Source organism: Peromyscus maniculatus, chromosome 9 (genome assembly GCF_049852395.1).
Source record: "Peromyscus maniculatus bairdii isolate BWxNUB_F1_BW_parent chromosome 9, HU_Pman_BW_mat_3.1, whole genome shotgun sequence".
NCBI classification, from domain to species: Eukaryota; Metazoa; Chordata; class Mammalia; order Rodentia; family Cricetidae; genus Peromyscus; species Peromyscus maniculatus.
In genome coordinates, this window is record NC_134860.1 from 63424998 (window position 1) to 63441723 (window position 16726).

General features: G+C 41.9%; 1 protein-coding gene across 5 annotated transcripts in view; it reads right to left on the reverse strand.

The window, feature by feature from the left end:
- Fzd3 (frizzled class receptor 3) overlaps window positions 1-16329 on the reverse strand; it is a 71389-nt gene extending 55060 nt beyond the window's left edge. For 3 of the 5 annotated variants that reach the window (XR_013042491.1, XR_013042492.1, XM_076545219.1), the window contains exons 1-2: window positions 16196-16329; window positions 6946-7455 (exon numbers count right to left, since the gene is read on the reverse strand). Coding sequence is in view for 3 of the 5 variants with exons in the window: in XM_076545219.1 (XP_076401334.1) it covers window positions 6946-7134 (189 nt within the window). In the remaining 2 variants the exon portion in view is untranslated. Of the gene's footprint in view, window positions 1-6945; window positions 7456-15550; window positions 15814-15945; window positions 16123-16195 lie in introns of those variants that run through there. The other 2 variants (XM_076545220.1, XM_006988786.4) reach the window with 2 other exon arrangements.
- Between the last annotated feature and the right edge of the window lie 397 nt (window positions 16330-16726).

Here is a 16726-nt window from a genome sequence, read left to right on the forward strand (position 1 = left end):
ACTTATAAATAAGATAGGGAGGGGCTGGAGAGATAGATCAGAGGTTAAGAGCACTGGCTGCTCTCCCAGAGGTCCTGAGTTCAATTCCCAGCAACCACATGGTGGCTCACAGCCACCTATAATTTGATCTGGTGCCTCTTCTGGCCTGCAGGCAGAACACTGTATACATAATAAATAAATAAATCTTAAAAAAAAAAAGATAGGGAATAATTTCAAATATAGTAGGGCTACAGCAGGCTGGTTTGGTTCCTGTTCTCAACTGTCAAATGGAGAACTCAACTGGAATATTTTTAAGATGCCAAACCAAATAGATGACATCAAACCTGTGAATGAAACCGATATAAAAAGTAGATACTGTGCGCCTGGAGCGACGGCTCAGCAGGTAAGAGCACAAACTGCTGCTGGAGAGGACAGAGTTCAGTTTCCGCCACCCACATCAGGCGGCTCACAACCACCTGTAAGTACAGCACCAGGGTATCTGATGACCACTTCTTACCTCCATGGGCACTGTACCTATGTGCATGAACCCACAATCAGATACACACGCATAATAACTGAAACTAAAACTAAACTCTACCAAAGCAGATGCTGTGTGAGCCCACGTCTATAAAACATTAGTGTGCACACTAATCCACAAGGACAGAGCACAGCTGCAATGGCGGGAAGCATGGGCATACAGGGCACCACAAGGGCTGTAAGGCTTCTGATGGCGCAGAAGTGCTCTATCTACTCTTTGATAAGGACGATGGTGTCCTAGGAGCTGTTAAAACTCACCAAAGGGAACACTTTAAATAAGTGTAGTTTGTTAGACATAGTACAACTCAATAAAGCTGTTCTAAAAACCAAGTATTAGTACTTTTAAAATAAGCAAATCACCTTGATCTTAACCTTAACATTTTTAACCTCAGCAAAATAAAAATTAAATGACGTGGCCTGGACACTTAGGTTGAGAACACATATATAATAACATAAGGAACAGTACTCACAATCTATGAAATAGAGAAAGGTACTTGGCTGACTGAATTCTAAATGATTCTTCTTGAGTGTTTCTCTAAGCAGTGATGTTTTTATTCCTTAAATCAAGACTAGAGTGTAGGAAGTTTACAAACTGGAAAGTAACTTTCTAAAACTAGATTTCTGATTTCTACAACAAAGGTGCACTACATGGAACCTTACATTCTTTGTTTAAATTCAAATCAACCAAGCCTTTGTGCTCCCATTCTTTCTTCTCTCAAATTTCCATTTGTTACCATAGCAACCTGCTAACTGACAAGCCTTCAAGCATAGCAACAGTCCAAGCTTAGCAAGGGTGTGAAAAGGGGACAGTGTCAAAGGCCAAAATCTGACTCAGGAGAATCAGAATTCCAATCTTTGTCCCTGTACAAAGGGCCTGGTAACCATAGAAACTGTGCCATACTGGGCTTGGGAATAGCATGACTAAATTCACTAAATGTGAACCAACATGGAACAACCTTGAAAATTCAAAATCACTATTCATAGCTACTTTAGAACCAACTAGAATAAGAAGTTATTGCAAACAACTTATAAAAATAATTTTATGTAAGTAGAACCATAAAAGAATCTAAAAAAAAAAACAAAGCAAAGCAAAACAAAACCCAAAGCCCAAGCTCCTTTTTTGGATAATAGTTCCTGATGATGCAAGGCCCAAAACTCTTGAGAATTATTTTTTTTTGTCTTGAAAAAATAAACCAAACCAAAAAACCTCTAGGTTTTTAAAAACACCTTTAATTCAGTAACAACTTTTTCCTTTTCAAACCTTAATTTTAAAAAAAATGTACCATGGTAGTCTACACACTGCTAGTAGCTTGGCAAACTGAATAATCTGTTCTGAAATTCGCCATTATCATAGGAATCCATTTACTTTCTTAAGTCAAAGTGGAGTTCCTAAAACAGTACATAGGGTTGACTTCTTTAGTGAGTAAATTTTTAATATTTCCACTATTGTGGAGAGTTCTGGATTATGACATATTTAAAAAACAATACTTCATAAGTCAAATTCTACTCCATTATCTGATTTAAAGCAAGAATTTTAAGGGAGTCCTTTAATGCAATTTATCATAAGTAAATCAATTCAAAATGTCTAAAACCCATTATTTTTGTTCCTAAGATCAGAAATAACTGCAAATAATTCTCTACTACCTGCATGTATAGTTGTTTTAATTTAAAAGCTTCTTAATTCTGTTTGGCTTACCCTAGTCATAAAACTGGTTTCTAAAGCCATACCTATCAGGGCTAGGGATATAGGTCAATGTAATAATAAAATAGATCATTTCACTACATTGTTTAGAGAAAAAAATCTTATAAACACTAAACTAAACAAAAGATAATAAGGAAAGTAAATATGGTGGACAATGAATGTATTCTAGAGATTAAAAACATGAACTCAGCCAGGCAGTGGTGGCACATGCCTTTAATCCCAGCACTCGGGAGGCAGAAGCAGGCAGATCTCTGTGATTTTGAGACAAGCCTGGTCTATAGAGAGTTCCAGGACAACCAGGGCTACACAGAGAAACACTGTCTCAGAAAACAAACAAACAAACAAACAAACAAGAACAAAAACCCATGAACTCAAAAAGAGACTTTATTTTCTAAAATGCCTATCCATAAATATGGACCAGTATTGTTACATTGGGGTACATTCAAAATTTCAAAAGCTGTTACTTTTGTTCCTAAAAATTAGAAAAAACTGCAAATAATTCTCCACTCTCTGTATATAGAGTGTTGTTGGTTTTTTTTTCTGAAACCAGAACTTTAATGACTGACTGAAATCTTCAAGATGAACTGGGTACTTCCCTCACGGAATCCATGTCTGAATCTTCCACAGACAATTTTAGGTGCTGATCCACCCAGTCCTGGCAGTGTTTCGGAGCTTAGCCTTGGCACTCTAGCTACACTTTCTCTATCGCTTGATGGTATAGCCACATTTGTCACAGGTGGACTTCTGAAGGTGGCAGGGCTTGGAGCCACAGCAGGGGCACAATGTGTGTATCTTATGGGGACACTTTCCAAAGGATGATATTCCTTTTGTCATCTTCCGCCAACGCCAAAGACACGGGAAGAGAAAGCACGTTTTTTGTTTTTGTTTTTAATTTAGAAGAAGGTTCTTATATTTCTCTGTCCTAATTAGGACTACTACTGCTGTGATGAAACAGCATGACCAAAGCAACTTGGGGAGGAAAGGGTTTATTTGACTTACACTTCCACATCATTGTTCATCACTGGAGGAAGTCAGGACAGGATCCCAAACAGGGCAGGAACCTGGGGCAGGAGCAGATGCAGAGGCCAGGGAGGGGTGCTGCTTCCTGGCTTGTTCCTCATGGCTTGCTCAGCTGCTTTCTTATAGAACCCAGGACCATAGCCCAGGGATGGCCCCACCCACAATGGGCTGGGCCCTCCCCCATCAATCACTAATTAAGAGAATACTCTATAGGCTTATATACAGCCTGATCTTAAGGAGGCATTTTCTTAATTGAGGTTTACTCTTCTCAGATGACTATGGCTTGTGTCAAGTGGGCACAAAACCAGCCTGCACAGCATCATACATGTTTTAGCTAAGCCACACACCTTTCTGCACTTTTTTTTTTAACTTGACAATAGATCAAGAACATCAGAATTTGAACAAGCAAAGGTATACTTAAGCAGAAGCAACGTAAGATCCTAGAGAAAGGAAAGCTATGTTGCTTCATTATTTTGCTAATTACATTGTTTATAAAATGCAAACACATAATGCTGAACACTTCAAATCACTTTGAACAACCAAAAAGAAAGAGAAAAAGAAGTATCATAGTGTTCACAGGGAGGTGGTAGCTTTGGAACTGGGATCAGCATCACTATCCCACCAAACCCACCAAACTATTTTCAATCCCAGGAGAGTGTCAGTGGCATCTCTGTCCTGCTATGACAACCGGGCAGTAAGCAACTTCCACAGGGTTTTGTCAAATCTCTGAAGTCTTCTCTTAGAAACTACTTCCCACTTATGGACTCTTCCTAGGGTGTCAGAAATTCCAAACTCACTGACAATAAACTATATAGATTATGTGGGCATATTTGAGAAGGTAGAGAAAGTCTGCCATGTTATCACTTTGAATGTCCCATGAACATGTGAAGAATGATACAAGCTCATCTGGGGCCAAGTCCATCATCTTCCTAGAGACTCTTCTCTAGACAATTTAGAAACAGAATCCGGAATAGAATTAAAATCTGTATACCATGCATTATGCAGCTACTTACAAATCTTTCATTTAATCCTAACAAGCCCATCTGAGATTTTTCATTATTGTTGCCTTAAATAAGACAACAAGATGTAGGAATGTTAGACAATTTGTCCAAGGTCCTACACCTACTGCATGACAGAGTCAAAAGCGGAACCTAAGTATGAGCATCTTTTTTTTTTTTTTTTTTTTTCCCTTTTTTGAGACAGGGTTTCTCTGTATAGCTTTGGCACCTTTCCTGGAACTCACTCTGTGACCCAGGCTGGCCTTGAACTCACAGAGATCTGCCTGCCTCTGCCTCCCAGTGCTGGAATTAAAGGCATGCGCCACCACCACCTAGCAAGTATGAGCATTTTTCTGACTTTATAGTGATACAAGATATTGGGGTATTTCTAATTCAATCTTCAGCATACAGCAACAACTACTACAACTATCATGTCAGAACCCAACTTACTGCCAGCAGACAATACCCCCTTTTATATGTCCTAGTCTGATAGACTTTGTATAGTTATTGTATTAGTTAGACTTTGTATAGTCATAGGATGAGCAGAAAATGTTTTGTTCAATTTCTATAGCATCACCAAATAATTCAGAAAATTATAACGTGCCCAACATACTTTGAAATCTATGAATAATGATCTTTCTAGAAATTTCATCAAATTGAAGCAATGAATATATTTTGCTGTAAAACAAAGAACTCCAATGCAGGCTCTGAAAGCATTGTCAAACTGATTAAAATATAAGACATTGTCCAAATTATATTACATGACCATGTTAATGTAAGAATATGGATATCAAGGGTGTAGTGATGCATGACTTTAATCTCAGAATTCAGAAGGCAGAGGCGGATGGAGCTCTACTGAGCTTCAGGCCAGCCTGATCTACATAGTCAATTCCAGGCCCGCCAGGGCTACATAGTGAAACACTGTCTTAAATAAATGAGTAGCAAAAACCATTACTTAGAGAGTGTTTATTATGTACTAAGTACTATATAGGCATATTTTAATTCTGTACTATGAAAGACTGTGGAATTATTATTAGCTTTATTTTATTGTGTTTTTTGAAGCAGGGTCACACATAGCTCAGGCTGGCCTCCACCTCATCCTGTAAAAGAGAACTGTCATGAATTCCTAATCCTCCTGCCTCTTCCTTCCAAGTGCTGGGATGATGGGCTTACACTACCACCACACCTGGCTGTTGATGTTACTAAAATCAAAGGAACTAGGGTGGCCAAGTTCACACAAGTTGCCACAAAGACACTGCTGGGTTCAAACACCCTGGGCTGTCCAGCTCCAAAGCCCATATTCCTCAGCTGACTGTTTACTGCTTCCCCATTTCTATCTAGTAAATATATCTTTGTTTTCAAATCTAAGACCATTACAGACACATTTAAACCTAGGAACAACCATATCTACTAACTGGACACAGTTTTTGAAGCAAATATATTAAAAAGTACCTGAAGAATTATCATAACAAAAATTCAAGCAAGGCAACAAACTTTCATAAAATTCTGGCCGGGCGGTGGTGGCGCACGCCTTTAATCCCAGCACTCAGGAGGCAGAGCCAGGCGGATCTCTGTGAGTTCAAGGCCAGCCTGGTATCCAAAGCCAGTTCCAGGAAAGGCGCAAAGCTACACAGAGAAACCCTGTCTTGGAAAAACAAAACAAAACACATAAAAAAAAAAAAAAAAAAGAAAGAAAGAAAATTCTGAACCACCAAGAACAGAACTCATATAACAAAACAGTTTTCATTGCTTGAAAGGTACTCCTAAATTGATGTGAGCATGACATTACCAGGAAATCATCTTGGATATTAAAAAACAAACAAACAAACAAACAAAAACTTGAAGAATTCAGTCTAAAAAAAAAAAAAATCACATTATATTCCATACTCAGCTAATGTAGTGGTTTGAATAGGTATGGCTCCCAGAGACTCATGTGTTTGAATGCTTGGCCTATAGAATGACACTATTAGGAGGTGTGGCCTTGTTGGAGGGGTGGCTTTAAGGTCTCATATGCTCAAGCTATGTCCAGCATGGAACACAGTTCACTTCCTGTTGCCTGCGGATCACGATGTAGAACTCTCGGCTCCTTCTCCAGCACCATGTCTGCCTGTACACTGCCATGCTTCTCACCATGATAATGGACTAAACCTCTGAAATTGTAAGCCAGCCCCGAGTAAATGCTTTCCTTTGTAAGAGTTGCCATGGTGGTGCACACCTTTAATCCCAGCACTTGAGAGGCAGAGCCAGCCTGGTCTACAGAGTGAGATCCAGGACAGGCACCAAAACTACACAGAGAAACCCTGTCTCGAAAAACCAAAAAGGAGTTGCCGTGGTCATGGTGATCCTTCACAGCAATACAACCCTAACTAAGACAGCTACTGAACTATATGTAATATTATTATACTATGCTATTTATATAAAGTTATTTATTAAATAAGAAAGTTGTAATCTCTGAAGAGGTATCATCACGTTTCAGTGTTTCAAATTTCTTTGTAAAAATATGTCTAAAAATAAATGCAAGAGTAGAATTTCTCTAAATATAAATTCTTCAGTCTATTATAGTATGAGCCAAACTACATAAATTTCCAAATGTGTAAGTTATAGTTAAAAACAGCAATATTTTCCTCTTGTTTACATCAAACACATTAGGTGTGTATCAGGGTACTGTAGGTTATTTTCTGGAATGTCAAATGGGAGCTCAAGTCTTACCTCCATTGCTAAAGCTGCTGTCTGTTGGTCATAATGGTTCAGAAGATTAGGCATGAAGGTAGTATTATAAGGCAAATCTTGGCACATCCTCAAGGTAATAGGTTCACAAGAAAACAAACTGTGCCCACCTATATGCCCCACAAACACAGTCAAGAGCCAAAGATAAAAGACAATCCAACTCATAGCCATTCTTCTTGGATCTGAATGAGACTTGGACGATCAGATTTACTCAAGATGTGCCTGCAGGTCTCAGCTTGAAAGCACCCCTTCTGTATCTGTTAGGTTCTTCGAACAGTTAAAAACTCCTTGTACTGTCAGAGGTTTGTTAACCTGGTCTCACAAAAGGCATTTGTTTTTGGTTTCACAATATTGGAAAATGACATCATCTTGTATCTTCTTTTCATTTTATTACATAGGGCACATCTGGCCAGCATATCAAGTTGATCAACCACATTCCCAAATCACAGATTCCATCTTAGGAGGAGAGTGATTTCTTCCTTGTTGAAATATCTGAAAAGTATTGAAAATGGTAAAGTTAATCACTTCTCAAAATGTTGAAGACTTGACATTAAAATATGATGAGCCACCATACAGATCTAATAGAGAAAATACAGGGGTAGTCACAAAGTAATAGTTTTTCTATTTTATCATATGATATTCACTATTCACTATTCACTAAAAATAGTTCTCAAATAACATTTAAAGGCTAATTTTATATCCTAAGTTGCATATCTAACACATGGTGGAGAATTCCATCACAAGACATAATTGATCCATTCTGAATACTTTTTCCTTTGCTCCAAACTGTTTAAATGATATTTGTTGTAAACTGGACTATAGAATTTCAAATTTATTATATGTGTTTTGGTCATTAGCAGTACACTTTTACATTAACTGACTCAGTAGAAAGTAGCTGTGAAAGGTCTCGGACGAGATCAGATCTCTTACTAATTCAACATTGTAAAAACACTGTCACTTAACCATATTTTTTTTTTCTGAAAATAATTTGAACCTCACTTCTCAAATGGGAATCTATGAGTAAATTATGAGATAATATATGAAAAAAAGTAGCATCAAACATTAGGTGTTTGGCCGGGCGGTGGTGGTGCACGCCTTTAATCCCAGCACTCGGGAGGCAGAGGCAGGAGGATCTCTGTGAGTTCGAGGTCAGCCTGGTCTCCAAAGCCAGTTCCAGGAAAGGTGCAAAGCTACACAGAGAAATCCTATCTTGAAATCTTGAAAAACCAAAAAAAAAAAAAATTAGGTGTTTGGGGCATTCAATTACAGCTGACAAGGCTACCTCTATCAGCTAACACTGAACTAAAAACAGATGGTTCTAAAAGTATCACAAGCAAGTTTTGCCAATGTTACATTATTTTAGATAGCACAAAAACTTAAGGAATCTCAAACACGTGACCAATAAATGATCACCACACAGCCTGGCTGTGTAGACAAGCCAGAGTAGGCCTAGGAATGATTTCAAATTACCACTTCCACTGAGCTACGTAAATCCTCTGAAGAGAGACAGATTTCCTAAGGACCACTGTCTAAGGACTAGCTCCTAAAGATTACCCATAGTTACAAGTGTCCTATAAGTCAGGTCTTGAGAAATGCTATGCTAAAACAGAACAATTAAAAGAAAAAGCATGCTTATATATAATCTACATAAAATTAATTTAATAAATGAATATAAAGAATAATAGGGCTAAAGAGATGGGTCAGGGCTTAAGAGCACTTGTTGCTCTTGCAAAAGACTCAGGTTTGGTTCCCAGCACCCACATGGTGGTTCACAACAATCCATAACCCAGTCCCATGGGATCCAGTGCCCTCTTCTGAAGGCACCAGGCATGCACATGAAGGCATGAAGGCACACAGACATACATGCAGGCAATCACTCATACACATAAAATAAAAAATATTTTAAAAAGAGTAACAGAAAACATTTCAAAGAACAAAATAAATACAAAAGGCCAATAAACATGTGACATGATGTTTAGCTTCACTTTAAAAACGCAGATGAAAAAAACAAACATAATACATTTGCCAATCAGATGTACAAAAATAACCATGATAGAACAAAGTAGGGACGGATTACAGGGGAAGATTATTTTCAGCATTTTGAAATACTTTGGATAAGAATGTAAACTAGTTGGTACTTTAAAAAGAAAAAAAAAAAAAAAAGGCTACTGATGGGGCCAGAGAGATGGCCCAGTGATTAAAAGCACATGCTGTTCTTCCAGGGGACCTCAGTTCAATTCCCAGCACCTGCAGGTGCCTCACAACCATTTGTAACTCCAGTTCCAGGGGATTCAACACCTTCTTCTGGTTTCTGCAGAGTCTGCAGGCACATGGTACACATAGGTACACATAGGCAAACCACCCAGACACATAAAATAAAAATAAGTAATTTTTAATGGCTCTTTATACCAAAAGCCCTGAAATGCACACATAATTTGGTCCAGCATACATCCATTCATAATTTATTCTAGAAGTATACAAGTGCATATGGCATATAACTGAAATATTAGCATAGGTAATTTATAACAATTAAAAAAAAACAAACAAACCTGAAAACCTAAAAAATTACCAAGAGGGGTTTTGCTAAATAGTGTGGTATGAACACATAATGGAATATTATACAGACACTAAAAATAATGAATATGACTTAGAGCACACTACAGTGGTCATGTATACTTAGCATGCACAAAGCCCTGTGTTCAATCCCCAACACTGTTCCTCCCTCCCAAAAGATGAGCACGGATTGCATTTACCGGCATAATAGCATAGCAATGACAAGCACAACAATTACGACTGGGGAAATGGCTCGGCAGATCTAGTTCAGTTTCCAGCACCCACATAAAGCAAAGATGATAGCACACATCTGTAACCCCAGCACACCTACAGGGAGATGGGAGGCATATAGAGGAGAACCCCTGGAAGCCTGAGGGCCAGCGAGCCTGGCATACACAGCAGGAAGCAAAAGACTGTCTTAAACAAGATGGAAGGCAGAAACTGGCATCCAAAGTTGTCCTGACTGCCACACATGCACCACTACATGAGTGCTCTTACATTTACACATCTAAGCACATACAAAAACAAACAAACAAAACAAAACAAATATTTTTTTGAGGTAAGGTCTCACTATGTAACCCTAACTATCCTTGAACTCACAGAAATTCACCTGCCTGCGCTTCCCAAGGACTGGGATTAAAGGCCTGTAGTAACACATACAACCTAACACAAAGATATTTTTTAAATCAGCAAAGAAAACAGTACACATATATAACTCACTTCTGTCAGAAAAGCATATGTGCAAAAAACAAATAAACAAACAAACAAACAACCCCCCACAGATACTTCAGCTAGATGTGATGGTGCACACCTATAATCCCAAAACTCATGGAGAACAATCTGGGCTATATGGTCAAGACCATCATAAAGGGGAAGGGCATATTTAAAAATAATAAGTGCTCTAGGGAATTTTACAAAAGACCGATTTTACACTATTTTGTATAAAAGGCAAGTAACTCCTCACATCTGTCAATGTGTGCTGACTGGCAGACAAGAACAAATGCTACGTGAACAGTTTATTGGCTGGTAATTAAAGCAACAAGCCAAAGGATAGGCTGCTTGCAGGTAGTAGGGAAAGCAAAGAAGTGGTAATTTAGTATGATTCAAATGGATTTTTCAGGTCAGCCAGAGAGCTCATCAGGTAAAAGCACTTACCACTGGGCCTGGTGGACAGAGTTCAATCCTCAGAATCCATAAGACAGAGAGAACTAACTCCAAAAAGTTATCCTCTGATCCCCACATGCATGTTGTGGCATGTGAGAGAGCGCGCGTGCACACACTCAAGTGTGCACACACCACCAAACAAAACAAAACTTGGATTCTGCCCCCTCTCACCCAACCCTCACCCCACCCACCCCGGGAGTTGAGGACTGGACCCAGGGCCTTGAGCTTGCTAGGCAAGCGCTCTACCGCTGAGCTAAATCCCCAACCCCGGATTTTTTTTTAAACTTGATTTTTTTTTTAACACTCAAATAATTCAGGTTACCTGTTAGCTCAATTAAATGTTACGTGTACTTTAAAGCACCTTGTACACACGCCACATTACCCTCGAACAATGAATTACCTATACATGTGGGCATGTACACGGTCATGTCCATCAGGGCCAGAGGTCACTCTCCAGTGTTTCTCAGAATTGCCCACCCTGTTTTGCTGACACTGCCAGGTCTCTCACCAAGGGCTTTCTGATTCAGCGAGGCTGTTTGGGGGCCAGTCTCAAGGATCCACCTGTCTCCGGAGCTGGGAGTACATGCATGCACCTTACACAGGGAATCTCTTTGACGTAGGTGCCACCCATCAGGCCTCATACGGGGCAAGCACTTTACCAACTGAGCCATCTCCATAGCCTCTGAAATATCTGTTCCTACTGAGAATCACGAGAATGTGCCACTGTTCTCAAGGTGGGCCCATCCAAGGAAAAGTTCTAAGCTGAAGTTTCAGACCTGCAGGAAAAAGGTGATTCTGGACTTAAAAGGAGCTTGACAAGATACAGTAATCTATTAAATAAAGGGTGACAGTTGTTTGAAGCATTATTATTATTGTTATTTTTTTTTTGCAGGAATCTGTAGGATTGTAACAGAATAAAGGGGCCTACTGAGCTAACAGAAGGAGCAGCAGTTTTGGGCACCAGTTCATGCACTATCTGTGAGGAAAGGGGCGCTTTCACCTCTCCACAAAACAGTACAAAATATTTGGAAAATTGACACCAAGTGCTTGGTAACATTCTAGACTAGGGCTAAGGACACAGCTTGGTAAAATGCTTTCCTACCACGTGGGAAGCCCTGGTGTGAGTTCCTGTACTAAATGGGACATAGGAAATATTTGAAATTTATATATTTCCAGTTCTATGAATGTACATCATTGGGAATTTGATATTTTTCAATTATTGTCAGTTTTTATGATAAAAAGTACTTAAAGTAAATTTAGCTGAGCACATCACTTGAAGGACAAGAAAAAGATAACTGAAATGTTGAAAGACAGTCTTCCCAGGTTGCCTACAAAGCCAGGTCCAAAGAACTCAGGTGGAAAATGCTAGCTGATCCCAGAAGCAGCCATGAGAAAAGTGTACCACAAGGCCTTGTCAAGAAAGTACAGCAACAAAAAACTGTTCAGAAATACTTTTCCATCACTTTCTCCAAAGACAGGGCCCCTCTCTTCATTCGTAGTTTACATTTAATTTACATTTAAATACAGGCAGTTCAGAAATATCATCTGTAAGTTGTAAATGCAGGATACACTGGCTACAACGTGGAAAGGTAGGATATTCTCATCTTTCAGACACGGTTTTCAAGAACACATCACAAAGATTAGCAATGGGTTCCTCTAAGTCCGTCTCTCTGAAGGAGAGCATTGTCTTATTAGAAAAATATTCCTACGACCTATTCCAGTGTCGCTTCCCTTCTCCTAAGGCCCCGCTCACTGTCCTTTCATTTCCATTTCTTATTGGGGATTATGTGTGCGTATGTGCTCACATGTGTGCTTGCATGTGTCAGGTGTCTTCCTCAACTGCTTTCTTTTCTCTCTCTCTCTCTCTCTCTCTCTCTCTCTCTCTCTCTCTCTCTCTGAGACAGGTTCTCTTACTGAACCTAAGCTCACCAACTGCCTAGATTATACGACCTGCAAGCAGGGGCTTCGTGTTTCCACTCTGGTTAACTATGGGTGACAAGCACCATTGCCACACAGAGCTTTTTACCTGGGTGTGGAGAATCAAATCCAGGTTCTCAGGCACACACAGTAAACAGGTCATATCATAGAGTTATAAAAAAAAATTCATCCTCACCAAATTGCCTCTTAGCTATTGCAAAAAAAAAAGAGTTTATATATCATATTTAATTCGTAGAACCTACATTTCTACTAATCTCAGAGTTATTTTTTTCTGCCCTTCTGACTATATCAATCTAATTTTAAGCCAGGGCAAGGGATGAGACAGCATCTCATGTAGCCAAGGCTATCATCCAACTCCTGACCCTCCTGCCTCTGTTTCTCTAGCGCTGTGATCACAGGTGTGTGCCATAGTGTCTACGACCTCTCTAATTTTTCAATTTCTTTCTGCCATCTACTAATTACAGCGAGTACTCTAATCTATTGGTGTGCTAAGTGGTATTTCTTAAAGAAATAAACCAAAAAGCACTTCTAGATGAAGAATTAAAAGGAATGGGGGGCATCAAATTTCAGACTTACAAGTTACTAAATTCTGAAATTAGGAGAAGCAAATAACCTTTCAAAATGAACCTGTAAATAAAACTGTAAGTTCAAAGACAGATCCGTTTGCTTGCTCTCCCATCCCCCAGGACTAGAGACAGGACTCAGAGTCTTGCAGGGGCCAGCCAAGTTGAGTTACATTCCCAATCTTGAAGATGTACAGATTCTGGCAAAAGGTAAGTAAAATAAGTAAAGGTGAAATTCCAGCCAGCTTCCCTCTCCAATTAAAGTCTGTTCATCAGGAAACGCTGAAGTTCTGTGAGAAAAGAGCAAGTCCCTGTGTTTCCACTTAACAAGACTGTACGCTTCCTATGCTTTGACTAAAGTATTATTGTGAGACATAATGAGGGGGAGACTGGAATGTGCTAAGCTCACACCCTGAGTTACAGTCTTCAAAAGCTTCATTTACAGTGCATCCCCTGGGCCTACCAAAGTCAGTGGTTCCCAGGATGATAAACTGTAAAGCCGGGAGGAAGTCCATTTCTGCTCAGCAGCTAAGTCTGCGAGCCCATGAAGAGCTGTTATACCCAGCCTTACAAAAACACCATCACAACACACACACAAAAAAAAAAAACCCTCCCTTTCTTTCCTCAGAATCTTAACCACATCTGCCTTACTAACCTCTACTGAGTAGAAGAAGGTAACAACAAGCTGAGAACTATTGCCTACCACCTGGCTTCTAAGGAAAAAAAATAAAGTCCACAGAAGCCTAGCATCACATACTAATATACTTGGGTTTTTTTTTTTTTTTTTTTTTTTTTGGTTGTTGTTGGTTGGTGGTTTTTTTTGGGGGGAGACAAGGTCTCTTTATGTAGTCCTGGCTATCCTGGAATCTGCTATGTAAACCAGGCTAGCCTCAAACTCACAGAAATTCTCCTGCCTCTGCTTTCCAAGTGCTGGGGTTGTAGGTGTGCACCACCATACCTGATCTCACACTTGGAAGTTTTATGTACAAAATCATTGCAGAGTTTTAGCAGCAAACTAATATGAAACGTAGTCTGGGTGGATTCCCAAACTCCAGAGGTAAAGCAGGGAAACAGACAATCTTTTGTAAGCAAAAACAAAACAACACCTCTACCCGTCTTAGATGATAAAGGTTTCATGCTGCACTATACAAAGAATGTGCACTTCACTATTCAATTCCTCTCAACCCTTTCTACTTCAAACAGCTCAAGCATGAAACTCCCAAGAAAAATTAACCTGAGTACCCAAAACAGAAAATAAACTTCAAAGAATCGTGGGGAAAGAATAAAAGGGATGAGAAGGCCACAGTCCCCTTTTCTTTCATTAATGGAACCTTGTTAGCTTTCTAGAAGATGAGATGCACCTTATTACTAGATGGGGGGCGGGGTAGGAAAATGGAATAGAATACTCAAGTTTATCAAAAACAAACCTATTTTCCTAATAGTTTCAAAGCATTTGGGGGCAGAGATCAACACTACACGTTTTACCATGGTAAGAGCTGCAACTGGGTTATAGTGTATCTTCAGTTTTATCCTTCCAAATGTTTAAACTTCTTTCATTGGCTCCTTAACTCTGAATCCTTTTACCTCTATGCTGTCGGTAGTTTGATACAGCTCACGTAAATGTGTTGTTTCCCAGGGGCAGGAGACAGTGATTTGTTTAAAAGTTAAGATGGAATGGAAAGCACCGTCCAGAGGACTTCCCCACCTTTCTTTTTGAGAAAAGGGGTTCACTATGTAGCCTATTCTGTCCTAGAGCTTGCGGTGATCCTCCTGCTTCAGTTCCTGACTGCTGGAATTACAGGCGTGAACCATCATGCATGACTAGAGTACCTGCTTCTTAATACTGAACTCGGGATGTATCTAGTCCTCTTCTAGCCCATTATGCCACCAGCCTACCACCGAGGACCAAAGAAGGCTGAGAAGGGAGGAATAGCCTTAAGCCCAGCTGGGTCTTTGTTTGCTGGCTTTCACGAACTGGCTTTGCAAAGTAACCCAATTCCCATCAACAAACATTCCAGATACACTAAAAGGACTTTTCTACGGTGAGATTCTGAGCTGGTGCGTCTGTTCGGTAGCCTGAAAAATTTGGAGGGGAGCTTTTAAAAAAAAATGCATTTTTCATTTACACTGGGCGAAAACCCCGGACCTCTCGAGTCGTGGTATTTTTCAACTTTAAGTCTCTTCTGCCTAATTAATGGCACGCGCTTTTGTTCTTTTTCTATCCACAAAAGAAAAGGGAAAGGATAAGAAAAAGGGAGGAGGAAAGAAACATGAAAAAGCCCTCTTCTCTTCCCTTGAGGAAGCCGTATCTACCTCCAAGAGTCCCAAGATGTAAGAAGATGTTAAGATGTTTACAGTCTTAACGTTACCCTCATCTCAGCGCCTTTATTCCAGAGGCCACGAACTGCTCATCATCCAGCCGCGGCATCCCAGGGCAAATCCGCGGACCCCGAGTCACCGCCACCGGGGCAGCCGGGGGCGTGCACGGAGCAGGGGAGCCGCCGACTTTGCAAAGTGATGGGCAGCAGCAGGGGGACAACTTTTGGGCGTTGGATGGCAGGGGTCGGCCGGGGGCTGCTGGGAAGCAGCGGCGCCGGAGCCTGGCGCATCGTCCTCCCGCCCACGCCCCCGCGGCGCCGAGCACAGAAACCGGCTCGGGCCGGCCTCGTTCCCCGCAGGCGACCGGCGCGGAGACCCGCCGCGTCCACACTCGCACAGGTTGCCGGGACGTGCCGGCCCCGCCACCTTCCAGGGGCATCCCTACCCGGCACGGCTGCGGCCCCGAACTCCGCGCCGCCCACCCCGACCCTGCTCGGGCCCGGTCGCTCGCCAGCCGCCGCTCCGCGCCCGCCTCGGCAGCGCCGGCCTCGGGCTTTTGTTCGGCCGCGACGCGAGCGGCGAGCGCCGCCTGACGAGGGGCGGCCGGGCTGGGGCGGCAGCCTCAACGCTCTCCACGCGCTCCGCTCCGCTCCCGCCCTCCCGGCTCCGGAGGAAGCGTCGGCCGCGGGACTCACCCTCCCCGGCGGCCTCCGAGCTCTCTCGCGCTGCACCGCTGGCCCCGCAGGCGGCCGCGCAGTCCCTCAGGTCCCCCGAGCGGCCGAGGACAGCCGGTGCGCCGAGCCTTTCGCGAGCGTCGGGGCGCGCGGCCCCGGGAGGGAGGTGCGCGCGCACGTGCCGCGCATGCGCGCTGCGCCCAGTCTCCCCGCCGGAGCCTGGCCGTGCGGGGCTGACTCGCGCTTCGTTGTTCTCTGCTTGGCGTCCTAGGTGATGGTGACGCCAGGAGCTGCCGCGCGCATCGGCTTAGTGGTTCCCAGCGCTGGAGGCGTTCATCTGACATGTGTCGGGTCCTCCTTGCAAAGCTCTCCCGAGCCTAGCTCTCAGGGCGGGTCCTCCAACACCTGCTCCGGGGAGCTAGTGTGCTAATTTCGGGACCTCCGGGATACGTCAAGGAGCGATCACCCGTGGCAGAGGGTAGTGCCGTGTACAAGCAGCAAGGGACACCCGGCCTGTTGCAAACGCGGCACACTGAGCCGCGAAGCAGGTGC